General features: G+C 31.9%; 1 protein-coding gene across 1 annotated transcript in view; it reads left to right on the plus strand.

Moving 5' to 3' along the window:
- Window positions 1-18149, plus strand: part of Dach2 (dachshund family transcription factor 2) — a 512021-nt gene that overhangs the window by 139841 nt on the left and 354031 nt on the right. Inside the window, exon 2 of the mRNA XM_052170278.1 lies at window positions 14727-14765. Coding sequence (XP_052026238.1) covers window positions 14727-14765 — 39 coding nt within the window. The remainder of the gene's footprint in view (window positions 1-14726; window positions 14766-18149) is intronic.

The following is an 18149-nucleotide window of genomic DNA, read 5'->3' on the forward strand; positions in this document are numbered from 1 at the left end:
CATCAGGCCTGCCCAGGAGTGTGGTTGAAACTTTATTGGAGAAAACTGATTTTTCCTTTGTCAGAGGGGATCAATTGCAAATAATGTCTTAGTTAAGGAAAGATAAGTTTAACTAAATAGGTTTTGCTAAGACTTTAAAAGTTTAATAAAAGGAAAAACATTCGAAATATTACATTGATATAATTGTAATAAAATATTTCTGGTTGAAAATCATTTAATGCAATATGTAACTTGTGCTGAACATATTTGACTATGTGGCAAATATTTTAAAATGATTCAATGATTCAGTTGAACTGGAGGAAAACAATTTATATGTATATATGTACTTATATTTATAAAAATATATGTAATTCTTGTTTAGAAATTATGTTACTTATAATATGCAGAATGTAAATATAGCAATTTGAGACCAACATAACTCATTTTAAGTTCAAAATAAGAAAATTACCTTATTACACATTATCTTAAAGGTTACAGCTTGTGATAATTTTGAAAGACTAAGCAAATATCAAATCCATACTAGTAAATCTTTAAAGTCTATAATTGATCATATCTATAGGAAATCATACCGAGACTATGTCAGAAATAATCCTGGGTTTATTTTTGCTTTGGAGTAGGAAAATGTGTATATTAAGGTGCTTTAAGACATGCTTAGCACTCAGTGTAGCAGTATAAGGCAAAACCAGAACAGGGAAGTGGGAAGGGGTGGGTGGGAGAACAAGGGGAGGGAAGGGGGCTTATGTGGCTTTCGGGGAGTAGGGGACCAGAGAAGGGGAAATCATTTGAAATGTAAATAAAAATATATTGAATAAAAGAAAAAAAAGACATGCTTAGCTTTAGAACAGTAATCAAATAAAATGCCAGTTAGATATATTGTATAGAACTCAGTATATCTCTGTGAAAAGATGCATGTGGAGTTTGGAATTCAGAATTCATATTATGCTTAGAAGTATGAATTCCAAAAGAATTAGGAATGTTCCCTTGCAATTCCTTTTTACATTAGAAATTATTACAATTTACATGTTACATAACAGTTTAAAAATTGAGAATTTATCAATTACATATTCTAATTTTAATAATTATGCTTATTTTAATGATGATAATACTTCTGTTCCAGATAGCACAGACTAGAACATCAGCACTAATGCTTCTCTCTTTCTGGTAATTTGACTACTTCCAATATAGGGACACAATCCTAGAATGTAAACTATAATATTGACCAAATTTTACTCAATTAAAATAGGTTTAAAGGTAAAAGAAATATATGGCAGATGATTTAGATTACATAGAATTCATTCCTATTAGTAGCATACTGCATCTTACATTTTTACTTTAGTTATATATACATTAAATGTTACATTTTAAGAAACTAAAAATAGATTAAATAAAATAATTTAGAGTTTAGATTTCAAATTTACTTGCTTTATTTAGGATCAGATGGTCACAAGTTATATAGATAGTTTAAAAGAAAATATCCTTAAGCAATGTTCTTCTTAAAAGGTGTATTTGATAATTCAAGTATAAGTAAAATCATATTTTTCACAACCTACTATCATTGATGATTTCACAAAATACTGTATGACAACAGAAAGAAATAAGTCACATAAGCCTAATGTTTTGGTGATATTGAACTGAACTTAGGGTCTTGTTCATCCTCCACTGAACAATATCCTCATGAATTTGACTTTTAATCCATTGTTGAATATTTATTATATTGCATTTTCAACATGTTATCTATAAAGCTGCTTGCTTACACTCATGTGTAAGTATACATACTTTTCCTCATTTGTTTCTTTATTTTCCTTGTAGCATGTATTGTGAACAAATTAAAGCTAAAAACCTAATGTTTACAATGAATAATAAAATTGCATTTACCTCTGAAAAACAGTTGAGCAAAATCAAGGGGTCTATTTTCAACCATTTGCTTCTTTACAGAGAACACATTGACACTTACTTATATTTAGATTTGCATATTGTGTTCAGTACATGAAAAGTCTATACCACAGAGTAATTGCAAGAAAACAGAAATGCTATTTGATTTGAAGTCTTATATAATTTACAGAATAATTTTCTTATGTATAACAATTGTTCTCATGCTACTGCTGTGATTCTATTCTATTCTATTTATTAATTGTTTTTAGTTTCAGTACCCAGAGACTATTGAAATAGGATACAAATTACTTTTCTACTTAAATTTTATAAAGGCAAAGATGATTTCAATAATAAAGTCAAGGCTTTCAACATCTTTTTAAGTTATTTGTTCCTATTCACTAAATGCTCTGTGATTTGTATCTAAAGAATTTAAGACCTATTTAGTGTCTTGTTGCTATTGATTTTTTTCATTTTCACTTGTTATGATTGTGGTGGGTAAATGGGGAGTGTGAGGTAATGGGGCCATGTTATTTGTGAGTATAGCCAAAACGTATTGTTTCCTACTACAAATGCACCTTCAGAAAGAAGTGGGTGGTCTTTCACTGACACTCGGTGTGTGTGTATCTGTGTGTGTGTGTGTGTGTGTTTAAAGGGAAGGCATTCAAAGATACAAAGACATTCCTTAAGATGTGATCATTATACACCAACAGCCTCACAAATAAGCAGAGTAAAAGACCAAGAATCTCATATTAGTTTGGAACAATAGGCAAGAAAGGGGGTGGGGGAAGAAGGCCTAGTTCCCTTGGACAGATTTTCAGTGTGAAGATTGTTGTAATATATTCTGTGTGGAAGACAAATAATGCAATATCAAAGAGTCGAAAAAAGTAGTAAGGTTAGAGAGACGTAAGAAAAGCATGATGTGATGGGTATGAAGAATCAATAAGTCATACCTGGAGAAAAATGCAGTTATCTTTATTAACAAGAATTTACTTTCACATTATGGTCACAGGTGAGGAGTTCTTTCTCTTTCCCTTTTATTGTTCTTTCAATTTACAAAGAATTCTTTCCACAATTGGATGAATTAAAAAACTAAAGGGTGGGAAGTATTTTCACCAAAAAATTTTGAGATGACTTTGGGGAACTTTTAGGAAAAAATCTTTGATGATAGTATTTTTGGGTGAAAATGACATACATTAGCTGATGTGACACACAGGGCCAGTTTTGAAATAAAGAAATACTTATATATAAGTTGAGAAGTAATCTACAGGAATAGGCATTATTTGGAGATAAAGAGAAAAGAAAAGCAACACAGTAGAAAAATATAGACAACATCTGCAAAGGAGAAAGACCGTAGAAGTGTTGACAGAATGGCCAAGAAGAAATCAGTCTCCAGATCTGCTCATTCAGTAGTAATCATAATTTTGTAAAAGTTTTAGCTAGAACTTTGGATTAGCTTCTGGATACCCATATAATATTTGAAATTGTAATTGGACTTTTGTGATTTTACTAAAACATTATTGTAGATATCTAAGGTAGGACACAATATTTATTTAACTTCACCAAGAGGAAATTACTTTGAATTTGATTGGGATCAAGAGATAAAGGCAAGAATAAAATTTTAGATGCACAAAAGAGATTGTTTACAATGTTTGAGACATCAGAAAGCAACAATGGGAATGAAAGGACCACAATGTTCTTTAACACAGAGAATTTCAGTTTCAGTCAGTTCTCTAATTCCCAAATTTTAACCCTGCAATGAAATATCAGTATTTAAATAAGAAATTGTAAAAAAATCAAAACTCTGATGATATTCAAATATCAAGCATCAGTCTGTGGGAGATAATGCAAATAAAGTTAATACTGACTTTAAACATTTACTAAAATACATACATAAACATCAAACAATGCACACTGAAGTTGTATTTATGTATTTAGAGTATAAGGGGGTAACTGAAAAATAAAGGACTGTTATAAAATATTTTATTTTATTAAAACTTTGAGAGAAGACCTGGAACTCATGTGGTTTCATTTTGAAAGTTTCCTTTGAAATTAATACAATTACTCCAAAGACTTGTTAGCCAACACATAGCTTCTAAAGACTTTTAGACTGTCCTATAAAGTTGGACTGGCCTCATTGTCTATGGGATGTTTTAGCAGTTAGGTTTTGTTGCTTGTAAAGAATGTCAGCCTAGTGATTACAAGAAGCCCATAATAGTGCCCTAAAGGCACACAAAAAGTACCTATTGAACCGAGAGTAAGAAGGTAGAATTCGGGCTTTATGCTTTTTTTTTTTTAAAGTGACCATGGTTAATATTAATACAATAATTATTATAAAAGAATCTAGAGGAGAATAAAGTAGTTGGAAGACAACAGTTTTCCCTAGACAATTGTTAAAGCTATAACAATTTCTTTATTTATAGAAATCTGAAAGTTCAAAATAAAGCTAATTGGAGAAATGAAACTAAGAATGTTTTAAGAATAATAATTAGCCTTATGTTTACCCACACATGTGGCTATTAAAAATATTATATGATAGGATATATATATGATTCCACTTAGATTATTATGTTTAATTTAGCTCTAGTATATATGCATACATATGTGTATACAAAGTATTACCTTTATATATATGACATATTTTATATTGATATATCTACATACATATAATATTTGAATGTACCATTTAAAAGGGAGGATGGATTGATCTCAACATTATAATGCATGAACTATAAAGAAGACAGGATAGATTTCTGAGTTTCTATAATTTTTAAACTGTAAAGGTTGAAGAACATCATAGAAAATAATGAGACCAATTCAGTATCCATATGAAGACAGGATATCAATCACATTTCTTATAATACAAATATTGTGGAAGAGACACACACATTTCATGAGAGGAGAAACCTGCTAAAATCAGTATCTGAATTTCTTAGGTTTTCTACTTAATTTTTCCGTAGTATGCAAAGAGATTGAAGCTCTACCATTTTCTTAGTTGGGAAAAATATTTGAGTTGTTTTGGTCAGTGTTTTCTGAAAGGTAGAAAGGATGTTCCTCTTAGCTAAATGTTTCTAACAGCTATTGTTATAACTGTTCATGTATGAGCAGAAAAAGACTATGCCTCAGGAGTGCTAACTCCTGCCAAATGCTAACAACTTCCCAGAGGAATTCGAATTTGATATACATGAATTTTAGGTAGGTTGCAACAATTTAAGAAGAAGGCAATTGACATATTTTGTGGTTAAAGTGTTCAGTTTATGTAGCTTGGTTTTAAAAATAAACATTCAATGTTCTACAGAAGGAAAGCAATTTGCATATAGTCACATAGGCAGGTACTTGTCCCCTTTGAACAACTAATTCAAAGTTGCATGCCTTGATCAACATCTTTTTCCTTTACCATTGTTAGATGTTGCTAAAATAGAATTGTAACATAATTTTATGAACTTCAAATATAATATTTATTGGTAAAAAATTCACATTATCACAATGATCCATTCCATTCTTCACTGTTTCCATGATATGTTTTTACTTAGGGTGATGCTAATTTGAGCCTGTCAGTTGGGTTTTTTTTTTCCTATTTTTTTTTTTATCTTTACTTGCTTGTGAAAACCGCCCTGGCCATCTTTTCCTCATCATATAGTCTTTCAATGCATTCTCTATACCCTGTCAGTTTTGTTCCCTAAAACATGGTTAATTCCTAGTCTTTTTTCTTCAAAACTTAACTTTGAATGTCCAAATCAAATTTACACTTGACCATTAAGATTTTACTGACCACTCCATCAGAAAATTCTTACAGAATTTATTTCACTAATCTATTCAATGTTAATAGCATATCTTTGAGTAAATAACGTATGTCAAGAAATCAAGTAACAGTTGTGACCTTTGTTTCTGTCTCTTTCTAGATTATAATATCTTGATGGTAGATACTGTGTTTGAAGATATTTTTTTCTTCATAGTCCAAAGCACATAGCCATTTTAACATAGCTGATGATCAGTAAGTATTTGTACAATAAATATTGACTCCAGAATCAGCTGTGTCAGTGTGAGGCCTCTATGCTATCCATATTCAAACTGTGGTGTATCAAATATGTTAGAAGCATTTTTCTCATTTCTTAAGGAAATTTACAAACTTTATAAAGGAAAATAGTGTTTTAGTTGTATTCACATAGGTAAATGTCAATTAGAAGTAAAAGAGCACATTATACACTCAAGTTTTGTGTATTAAAGCTCAATGATGATTCATACTCACACATGCAATGTACTACAGTTGCATTATCAGATGTTTAGGTAATGCTCTTATAATGCTCTTATAAATGTAAAAGGAAGAACCAATATGATTGAGATATGAGACTAGTAAAGTGTAAAGTAGCTATGTCTAGTTTCTTAAAAGTTAATACTTTGCAATTTTAAGAGCCTATTTTTTTAATTAGTAACAAATATGCATTTTATTTATCTTTAAATAGTAGAGTGGTCCTTGGAAAGGATTAAGTTAGGGGATGAGCATAAAGGATTTAACAGACGTTCAAAACAGTAATCCTCTTTATTGGTACTGAGCCCCCACCCCCAGCAATACACTTACAATCCTGTCCAGGATTCCGTTGCTTTGACCCTGCTTGATTTTCTTTATCTGCAGCCTGACTAACCCAGAGAGGATTACCAGAATAATTAATTGGCAAATGAATTTATTTACTCAGGAAGAACTCAGCTGAGTTTTGCTTATAGAACTATCAGCTTTTCAAATCTAATTGAAGCTTCATTAGATGAATAAGCCAAATGTGAGAAGAAAGTCCTATAATGAAATAATTCTTGTACTCATCAATAATCAGTATATATTATTCTATTGAATACATTTAGACTTAAGAGTCTTAGATGGGCTTTGATTTCAAAGAACATTCAATTGACTTGCAAAGTGTGATGGTTTTTTATTCAAATCATGTTCTGTAACAATTGATGTGGGTACTGGATAACAAAAATAGATTATAAAAATGTTTTATGAAAATGACATTGAAGGTGATATAATGATTATCTTTAGTAAAATTTAAACTGCTCCTCCACATGAAAAATATTAATTTACTTTATTTGATAAGTATTTCTTGATGATTGTTACAATGCTACATCTGCCTTAGGTGTTAGGTATTACGTGATGATTAATAGTGAATAAAAAGCAAAATTTGTTCCTTCATTAATTGATAGTTTTTTTCAATAGGAAAATATATGAAAATAAAAATAATTGCACATCATGATGTTATGAAGGATACATTTTAGTTATCAAATTCAAAGTTAAGTTTGGTGTTATAGTCTTCATATAGACACTATAATGTTTACAAAGCAGACCAGTTTTCTATTGTTTCAATTTCATATCTTATCATGATTTTAGCACTAACTAAAAGTCAATAAAGCCACATTTTATCCAAATACCTAAAGGAATTGATTATCTTTAAATCAGCTGCTACAGAACTTATTGAGATATCAAGTGCATGAATGAATTTATGAACCAAGAATAAAGAAAATCCCATATAAAATTCAAACAATGGAATACAATAGCTAATGCGACCTGATCTCCACAGACAACTTTAATATATGGTTCCTATAAAGCTATCTCCTCTATCATAACAATGGTTGAGATGGGAAGAAATTACTTCATTCTATTTATTTACTGTATTTTTGAGTAAAAGATTAATTAATATATTGTGTTAGAGACACAAATGACACAATTGTAAGACAATTAAGAAGCAGCCTATTTAAGCAGTTCCATCAAAATATAAATTTATTCAAAGTTGATAACTGTATCCCCTTTAAAAGCAAATGACCATTTTCATTGGAATTTAAATATATACTTACTATTTTAATTCAGTATTATAATTTCTGTGATCATAACCAAAGTTCGTTTTAGTGTCCGAATTTGTTTCTTGACTGGTATGATAAAATGCTAACTAAAACAACTTGTGGGAGGAAATGGTTGATGTGGCTCAATGGTTAGCATCTTTCGCGGAAGGATGCTAAAGTGGTAACTAAATGCCGGAATCTGGATGCAGAAACTGGAACAGAGATCATAGAGAAGCAATGTTTACTGGCTTGCTAAGCTGGTATTCTCAGTGCTGTACATCCCAGCACCAGTTGCAGTGTTCTTGGCCCTCCTATGCCAACAGAGTGCCCTTATATAAGCAGGGGAGGTGGATGTGAGAGGGGGATTCCAGGGAGACCTAGAAGGGGATAACATTTGAAATGTAAATAAAGAAAATATTCAATAAAGGAAAAACAAAAGAAATCAAGTAAATACCCTGGAAACATTCTCACCAGCCAATCTTTATTTTTTCTTTTTCTTTTCTTTTTTTTTTATTGAATATCTTCTTCATTTACATTGCCAATGGTAAAACCTTTCCCAATTTCCCCCCCCCAAAAGCCTCCCTCCCCAATGATTCCCTACCCCTCCTCCCACCCCCTGCCTCCATGTATATGCCCCTCTACCAGACACACTCCCACCTCCCCCCAGGACCTCCCTGTCCGCTTCCCTTTGTTGGGGCTTCTATTGAGCCTTTCCCTGACCAAAGACCATGCCTCCCACTGATGCTCAACAAGGCATTCCTCTCCCACATTTTTAGCTGGAACTATGTGTACCCCTTGGTTGATGGTTCAGTCCCTGGGAGTCTTGGGGCGTCTGGGTGTCTGAGTCATTGTTCTTTCCATGGGGCTATAAACCCCTTCAGCTCCTCCGGACCACCCTCCAGATTCTCCATTGGGAACCCCAAGCCCAGTCCAATAGTTGGTTGCTATTTTCTGCCTCTGTATTTGTAGGACTCTGGCAGGGCCGCTCTGGAGACAGCCATGGCATGCTCCTTTTGGTACACGCTCCTTGTAGTGTTGGGGTTTGGTGACTGTTTATAGGATGAATCCCCAGGTAGGGCAGCCTTTGGCTGGCCTTAACTTCAGACTCTGCTCCACACATTACCTCCCTTATTGCTCCTGTGAGTATTTTGTTCCCTTTCTTAGAGGAACCTTAGCACCCTCACTTAAGTCCTCCTTCTTGAGCTTCCTGTGCTGGGTGAATTGTAACTTGTTTATTTTGAGCTTTTTGACTAGCATCTGCTTATTAGTGACTGCATACCATGTGCGTTCTTTTGTGACTGGATTATCTCGCTCAAGATGACACTTTCTAGTTCCATCCATTTGCCTAAGAATTTCATGAAATCATTGTTTTTAATAGCTGAACAGTACTTCATTGTGTATATATACTACAGTTTCTGTATCCATTCCTCTATTGAGGGACATCTGGGTTCTTTCCAGCTTCTGGCTATTATAAATAAGGCAGCTATGAACATAGTGGAGCATGTGTCCTTATTACATGTAGGAGTATCTTCTGGGTATATGCCCAGGAGTGGTATAGCTGTATCTACATATAATACTATGTCTAATTTTCTGAGGAGTCACCAAACTGATTTCCAGAGTGTTATTACAAGCTTGCAATCCCAACAACAATGGAGAAGTGGTCGTCTTTCTCCACATCCTCTCCAGTATCTGCTGTCCCCTGAGTTTTTCATCTTAGCCATTCTGACTGGTGTAAAGTGGAATGTCAGTGTTGTTTGGATTTGCATTTCCCTGATAACTAAGGATGCTGAACATTTCTTTAGGTGGTTTAGAGCCATTTGAGTTTCCTCAGTTGAGAATTCCCTGTTTAGCTCTGTACCCCATTTTTAATAGGGTTATTTGATTCTCTGGAGACTAACTTCTTGAGTGCTTTGTATACATTGGATATTAACCGTCTATCGGACGTAGGGTTAGTAAAGATCTTTTCCCAATTTGTTGGATGCTCACTGGCCAATCTTATGAAAGCAATTCTTTAATTGTGATTCCTTTCCCCAGATGTGTGTAAGTTTGTTAAACATTGACATAATCTAATTATGGTTTATGGAAACTGTCTTCATCTAAACAACCTGCATTAAGTACACTTCTGTAAATTGCAGTGGCAACTTCAAGGGTCAAAGGGGTATCTTCCTTTATTACATAAATATCATAGACCTTTTTCTTTAGTAGATAATCAATCTAGAACTTTTAAATGAAAAAATACTTGTTAAAACATACCCTTAAAATTCAAATCTTATATAACTTTTATATTTTCACAGCTCTTTATAATATAGTCAAAATATATTTTCCAAACTGGGTTTGCCACTTTACAGACAGTGCAGAAATAACAAGAGAATCCCCAAGAGAATCCCAAATCTGGTCTCTTCTACTGTTTACTTGTTCATGTATTGTCTGTTAATTATATGACTTAAAGATAAAATACATTTCATAGTTTTAAGCAAGAAAAATTTAAACACAAAAAATTTAGAATTATCAGTCATTATGTATTAGATCAGCAGACTTCTAATACTGACTTATTCTCTGACCTAGTCCAAATAATCTGGGAGACTAATTTCTCCATGACTTACATTATGATGGTAGTGCGGTACTTCACGCACTAAAGTTACCCTACTTATCCAAATATATTGTATAGGAAGGAAGACCTACATTAATCAAAGAAATGGATGCAACGGTATCTTTTTGTCTTTCATTTCACAGCCCACCAAAACTTTCACTAAACTTTAGAACCCTGGAGTAGATAATCTCAAAAAGTTTAATTTTACCTTTAAGATATTGTTAGGTACTTTTCACTCTTTGAAGTATTAGAAAGGAATAGTTTCCTTAATTACACCTCTGAATTTATATTTAATATCTTCAGTTTTTCCTCAATATGATTAAGATACTTTAGCTCAATAAGATTAAGTTTTTAAAGTATTTCTTTGTTAATTAATTAATGTTAATTAAGACATATATTATAAGTAATATTTTTAATTGTATTCATCACTCTTCCCACTGGTTCTCAGATCTACCCTACTTCCCTATTCTTCAACCTCATATACTCTTTTTTCTTTTCTTTCTTTTTTTTTTACGTTTTTTTCTTTAGTGATATATTTTTTTATTTACATTTCAAATGATTTCCCCTTTTCTGGGTCCCGACTCCCAACAAGTCCCATAAACCCTCTTCCCTCCCCCTGTTCCTCCATCCACCCCTTCCCACTTCCCTGTTCTGGAATTCCCCTATACTCTTGCACTGAGTCTTTCCAGAACCAGGGGCCACTCCTCCATTCTTTTTGGACATCATTTTATATGTGGATTATATCTTGGGTATTCAAAGTTTCTAGGCTAATATCCACTTATCAGTGAGTGCATACCATGATTCATCTTTTGAGACTGGGTTACCTCACTTAGTATGATGTTCTCCAGCTCCATCCATTTGTCTAAGAATTTCATGAATTCATTGTTTCTAATGGCTGAATAGTACTCCATTGTGTAAATATACCACATTTTTTTGTATCCATTCTAATCCATAGAGTCCATTTTCTCCTTTAGAACACGGTCAACCTACTAGGGACCACATAAAATTATTATAAAAAATTGGTTCCTCTTCCAGCTATCAACTATCCAGAGCTCCTCAGTTAGGCATGGGAAGTAAAGCACTAGTTCTTCTATACTAGAGTATTGCCTGTCTTGATCATGTTAATGTAGATAACCACAGATTTTTTGAGTTCAGGAGGGTAGCAATTCCTATTACAATCAGAAGACACTGATTTGTTTCAGTACCCTCTGTCTTCCAGCTCATACAATTTTTCACTCCTTCTTTTGTGATGGTCTGAGCCTTGGAGTGAAGTGCTATAGATGTCCCATTTGTGGCCAAGTATTATTTTAGTAGCACTTAGTCATTGCAGGTTAGTACATTCTGAATTTCTGCTTTAACTACTGCCCGCTGCACAAACCTTCTCTGACAAGGTATGAGAGGCATGGATAGAGAGATTAAAAATTTAGAGGGATGTTCGCTACTATGTCTTTTTAGCAGAATAGTAGTTGGTTTAGCATTGGGACTTTTGAACTCCCTAACCATGGGTTCTTTTCCAGACTTACAGAATCAGGCAAATGATTAGTATGGTCTAAGTATTAGGTTTCAAGAATGAGAATTTCATATCTTTGATAGTTCTATGAAACTCAGTCTAGTTAAATTTGGATATTTCACAACAATCAATGGCTTTAATTTTGTTGAGCTTTGAATTCCCAACCCCAAAGCTGGAAGAATAAATGTATGAAAATTTATTAATCAATAAAGTATATTGATTAATAAATGGTCTCAATTGCCATGAAATTGTGCTTATTTTTATTGTTATTATTATTATTATATTTTCTCTGATTGATATGCTAAAATTGATTATACATTGTTGTAATGAAGTGCAGCAATGGTGATGGTTAGAGATTATCCATTATTATTATTTCCACCACATGTTAGAGACCTTTATTTTAAAAATATTTGTGTGCATGTATTATGTATATATAAAGTATTTTGTTTGGCTTAGGGGTTTGTTCTTTTTTTTAAGAGTTAGAATTTGTGTAATCCCTGATAATCTTTAACTCATAGTAACTAGCTCCCTAGTCTCCTGCTTGTTATACCCATGACAACAATTGTGGACCACCATGTCCTTCCTGATAGAGGATTCTAAAGACTATAATTTCACATATATTTCTAAATGTGTATTCTAGGAATTTGTTCATGACTTTAATTTAGTTGCTCAATTTCAGATATGTAGAAGTACAAGAAATTGAAGGTTTCCATAGAAAAGATGAATGGGGCTTTATTAAATATTCTAGGACATCTTCAAGGAATATAGATGATTTTATTTTTATTATGCATTATCCTATACTGTGCTGGTTATATTAGTAGCATCATAATGTTTAATCAATAAAATGTTTTAGCATTTTATTACTTTTAACATTAAGTAAATCTACAGTGAATTGTTTGATATCACAATAGGAGAAAATTAAAGTAAGGCATGATAGCTCTTGTGGAGTACAGGCAGAAACATCAAAAGTTATGATACATAACATAATACTTATTTAAAAATTCAGTTTGTAAAAACCAAATATTATTTAGAATGCCAAGAATAATAATGATCTTTTTATTCTGTGAGTTCTACATGTATTGATTTACTAAACCATAATTTAAAAGTATTTGGGAATGTTGTGTATACATATTAAACATATACACCTTTCCAAATATTTTTTGTTAATAAAATAGCAGAATCTCTCTTTCAGGCATTGTTTTGTATTGTGTATTTTAAGTTATCCAGAAACAATTTAATGCACATGACAGGGTATTTATGCATGTTATATACAAAGACAAATGAAACAATTTAAAGGATTTATACATTCACAGATTTTGATGTGTGGGTATTCCAGAATGAATTCATTGTAGATACTGAAACATTTCTAGATATGTGATTTAATTTGTAGACCTTAAATATTTAGCACTAGAGCCAGGATTATGCATTAATTTAAAATGTCTTTTATATTTAGAAAATGAGGAAATTTCAAATATTAAAGTTAAAGCTCAATTTTAGTTATTTAATGGAATGACAATTGAATCATGCACTTGTATATATTTAATACATAGAAATAACCACAATCTTTTAAGAAGTGATTTTTTAAATATAAGGAGGCCTCTATAGTAGAACACTTAGTTTTGTACACAAAAGAAAGAGGGATAATTCATTATATGAAGAAAAGCCCCCAAATCTAGTGAGAGACTGCCAATTGGTTTATGAAAGTATACAGTAATACTCATTTGATACTTAGTGTATTCTATTTAAGAGAACATCTTTTTCAAAAACTTATGTGACAGGATAGAAAGATGAAAAGATTGTACTTTCTTTCTTTGTCTTTACCCTAATAACCCTAGATATATATTTGCATTTGTTTTTTATTTATACACCCTTGCACAGATCTTTGAAATAAGGAAGCAGTTGCTAAAAAAACAAACAAAAACTGAAATGTATTAAGTAAGAAGGTCATAAGAAGAAAAAATGTGGCAACACAAACACGGGTTCTATTTTATTTTATTTTATTTTATTTTATTTTATTTTAATTTATTTTATTTTATTTTATTTTTGAGATGTATTTTTATCACTTTTCTCCTTTACTTATTTTCCCCTTCAAATGCTTCCATGTACCCATTCCCTGTAGTCTTCAAATTCATGGACACTCTTTTTTCCAATTTTTATCATATGTGAATTATATAGAGTAATATAACCCACCCCCCAATATACCCTGGTGAATCCATATAATGTTACTTGTATGTATTTTTTCAAGGCTGTTTGGTATGATTGTGTACGTATGTATGCACATGTGTGTGCATGAATGTCACCCTTGTGTGCATGATATAAACAAGTTCAGTCTTACTCCAGAAATAATTATACAGACAATGATATGGTTAATGGCTCCATGTTTAGAAAATAAGTAAAATATTGATACTGGCTTACTTTCCTATTCATGTTGGCCATATAAAATATGAAAAATCATAAGTCTCCCCCACCACGAGAAAAGTGGTGGAGTACCCAATGGGATGGGAAAGAAAGCTTTTTAGAGAAAGGGAAAAGATATCACATTGCTGAATCTTTTTATTTTTATTTTTTGAATTGTTACGACCCAAGGCCATTTTCTTTAGTAGAAATCTGTAACTTGATTTCCTTTCCTTCAAGTAATAGAGCAGAGCCCTAAACCATGTGATATGTTCACATCATACATGGTGGGAATTAAATCAGAAACATAACAAAATTTCCATATACTTAAAGCACTATCTAGAAGTAATTAAGGCTTTCCTATCTTCTTTGTGGTCTTCCCTTCTTGTGTTTTATTGTGTGTAAACAAAAATTTCTGCACAATTTAATAGATATTTTGTGAAATATAATAAAGCCTTGAATAATTGGAAGCAAACTAACTAAAATTCTCAATTAACCACTTTTATTTATTTATTTTTTGCTATACTCTCCTTTTAGAAGGAAGAGGCAAATGACAAGGAAACAAGCTGTTAACAGGTATTTATGTGTTTATTTTTTTAAAAATCAACTCCCTGGGAATGTCATGGGGCCCTTACAGATTCAGCCCCATTTTCATAATCTTGTTCTTTATATTATACTTGTGAAGACAGGAAAGGGAATCCATTAAAGATCTCAGCATCAAACTTGTAATTTTGCTTAATATTTAGTGATAAGAAAAAGTGAAATCTGGATGGCTTATTAGAACTGATCTATCCATATGAAGTTTCATATCAATTGGGGTTTCCATGATTTTACTATTTCCTATTTCATTTATATTTATTAATTGGGATTGCACAGAAGAGTGATAGAATACAATGTAAGAAATGTCCTTCCTGTGTCTGAAAGTAGAAGTTAGAGAAAAGCCACAAGGGATGGAGATTGAGTGAGAGTCAGTGCCATAAAATCTATGTGTAACATTCATGCAAAATAATAGGAAGGTAATTGAAATGCCTACTTATATTTTGACTGTGGATTTCTTAGGAAGGCACACTCACTTTGGCAGGGCCATACAGGTTATCAAGTGTGCTACAGCAATATTAGAAGATAACCTGAATTATTCTAGCAAGCATGGGAATATGTTGGTATGATTAACAGTCCTTAAGTGTTTCAAAATCCTTCCTGTCTGATAAGAAATTTAAAAACATTTAATTGACAAGATTTATCTGACATTCCCTAAAGCAGTCATGACAGTTTCCTTTAAGTTGAAATCATCTATAGCATGGTGCTTTGAGTCTCCCATGGTTTAGGGTTTTATGGAGAAAAGAGTAACAATGGCAAAGTCTGTTTTGATATTGCCTCGCAGCATTGTCTTATCTTTACTTACATGAGAACTGTTCAAGTTACATCTCTTTTTTGATGAGGTTTCCCTTCTTCCTTGTTGGCTTTGTTTCCTCTATGTATTTTATAAGAAAAAGCATCCTAGGACATTGAGGGAGATATAGAAGACACTGTGTAATATGCCCTATATTTTCAATACAGAAAATGAAAATTACTTTGATTATTTCTGTACTAAAATTAGTTTTAAATGTCATACACATAAAATAATATCCTCATGACCTGAAGCAGTGTATGTACCTCCTTAAGTGCTAAGCTTTGTTTGTTTTTGACTATGACACCCATGCAAAACAGACTAGTTCCAAACAGACTTTAAAAATGAATAATTTGGGGGAGGGGAAGATGGGATAGAGGGTTTCTGAAGGGGAAACAGGGAAAGGGGATAACATATGAAATGTAAATAAAGATAATATCCAACAGAAAAAATCAGAAGTTACTTAATATGTTTTGTAGGTGCTGTTTATTGTAAGAAACTGTCCAATAAAGACACGTTTACCACCTAAGGGATTCAAAGCTAAATGGGAAAAGTAAAAGTAACAGTTTTCAGGTTATTAGCACAGAGAGTAACACACAGGCATGCACATTGTACTGTGATTTCAATAGTGTTTTTGTTAAAGTACTTTTCTGTCAGCGATAATGAATTATATTGTGCAATGTGAAATTTTTTTGTGAAAATATGTGGAAGTAAGGACATATAAAAAAGAAATAATTTTAACTGAAAAAAATGGATTAATTTTTTTTTCATTTGGGTTTGTTTCTTGAAAGTTCTGACTTTAAATTACCAGGATAGACCTTAGGCATGAAAGTCACTTTTATTTTTATTTTTCCAGTATAATGACATGTGAATTATTCTAAAATCTCTTAATTAAACTAGTGATGGTTTATAACTTTATCAACTTATTTCTGGATTTAAAAATTATCCAATTTTGTCTGTTTGTGATAAAATTTTACATTTACTGAGAGATATCTGAGAAATATCTTCAACTGATTTTTGAAAGTGTATGTATTGGTTCAGCTGTATAAACTATAGAGAAACTAATAGGATGGAAAACTAAAATGCTTATGGAGATGAAGATGGGAATATAAATGAAAGAGCATAATCAATATGGAATAGTAAGGAGTATGGTGACCTAGAAAATGTACAATTTTACTAATGGCAGTGGATACTATTTACCCCAGCAGATTGCTACCATATAAGACTACATATAAGCTTTTATTTTTAAGGTGTTAGTTTTTAAGAGACAGAGGGTGCCTATAATTTTATGTGACATTTTCCAATTTTAAAAATGTGCTTACAAATTTTGTTTAAATAAGTGAAAAATTAGGATGTTTCCCTTGGCTTTTGCTAGTTGTTCTCTAATTTTAAATCCTCAATTACTTCATTTACTGAAGAAATCATAGTTTTACACTATGTCCCAGTAGTGATGAAAGAAAATTGATGTAAATAAGAAGAGTATTTGTCATATTTTCAATGTAGCAGCTACGTACTTCATGATATTTTCACTTTATAAATGTGGTCAATATAGTTTTTCTTCAAATAGCTTGAAAATTAAAATAAAATTATAATTTTCTCACTTTCATGCTAATCAGTCAAATGCACTTTTGGCTTAGCACTACCATTTCCAAAAGAGAATATTTAAGCATTGTTCATTTACCTAATTCCAAAAGAGAATATTTAAGCATTGTTCAGTTACCTAATACAATCGAGGTTTCTATTTGAAGCCCATTTATTTTTTTCTTTAATGGGAAGACAGACATTTGTATAACATGCAGTTTTATTGAAAACTGGCTGGTCTTTAAATAAATTCCCAATCTCATCTAGTAAAGTAGCTTTGTTTTACAAATATTTGAAAAAAGAAATACAAGAAATTTAAGTATTTAACACAACAAAACTCTTGATTTGACCTCTTGCTTGGTACTGAAAGAGAAAAAAGCAAAAGTAAGTCTTTGGAGATTTTATTTGATGGCAGCTGACTACTGGGAGGGTTTGCTTGTTTGTCTGCCCTGCCCTAGACCTGAGCACATGATCCCACTGTGTGCTAGTGCTTTTGACATCGTACATTTCTTTCATCATTGGTCATCCAAACTCATATTTGTTTTAAAAGGAAACAATCAAATCCCATTCTTTCTTAAAAAAACAAACAAACAAACAAACAAACAAAAACAACAACAACAACAACAACAAAAACGAATAAGAAAAATATCAAAGTTCCTTACTGGTATACCTACTTTGCTAGCCCTTACGAGCTGTACCATAAATCCCCAATTAAGTTATTAATTTAATAGTATCACTTCTCATGAGTACTCTACAAAGCAGAAAGAGGAAGAATAATAATGTACAATTTAAGTCATTAGTGCATGAGATAACATCATTTTGGTGATAGAAATGAAGATGTAACATAGTCACAAATGAAAGATAAACACCTTTTAGATGTATAGGATCAATATATAGGATAATATTCAAAAATGCTTATTTAAGTTTGTATCAAACATCAGACTATTGGACTACACATAAGGTGTTGTATGGTAGGATTCAATTTACCTAAA

The sequence above is a fragment of the Apodemus sylvaticus genome, chromosome X (assembly GCF_947179515.1).
Source record: "Apodemus sylvaticus chromosome X, mApoSyl1.1, whole genome shotgun sequence".
Taxonomy (NCBI): domain Eukaryota; kingdom Metazoa; phylum Chordata; class Mammalia; order Rodentia; family Muridae; genus Apodemus; species Apodemus sylvaticus.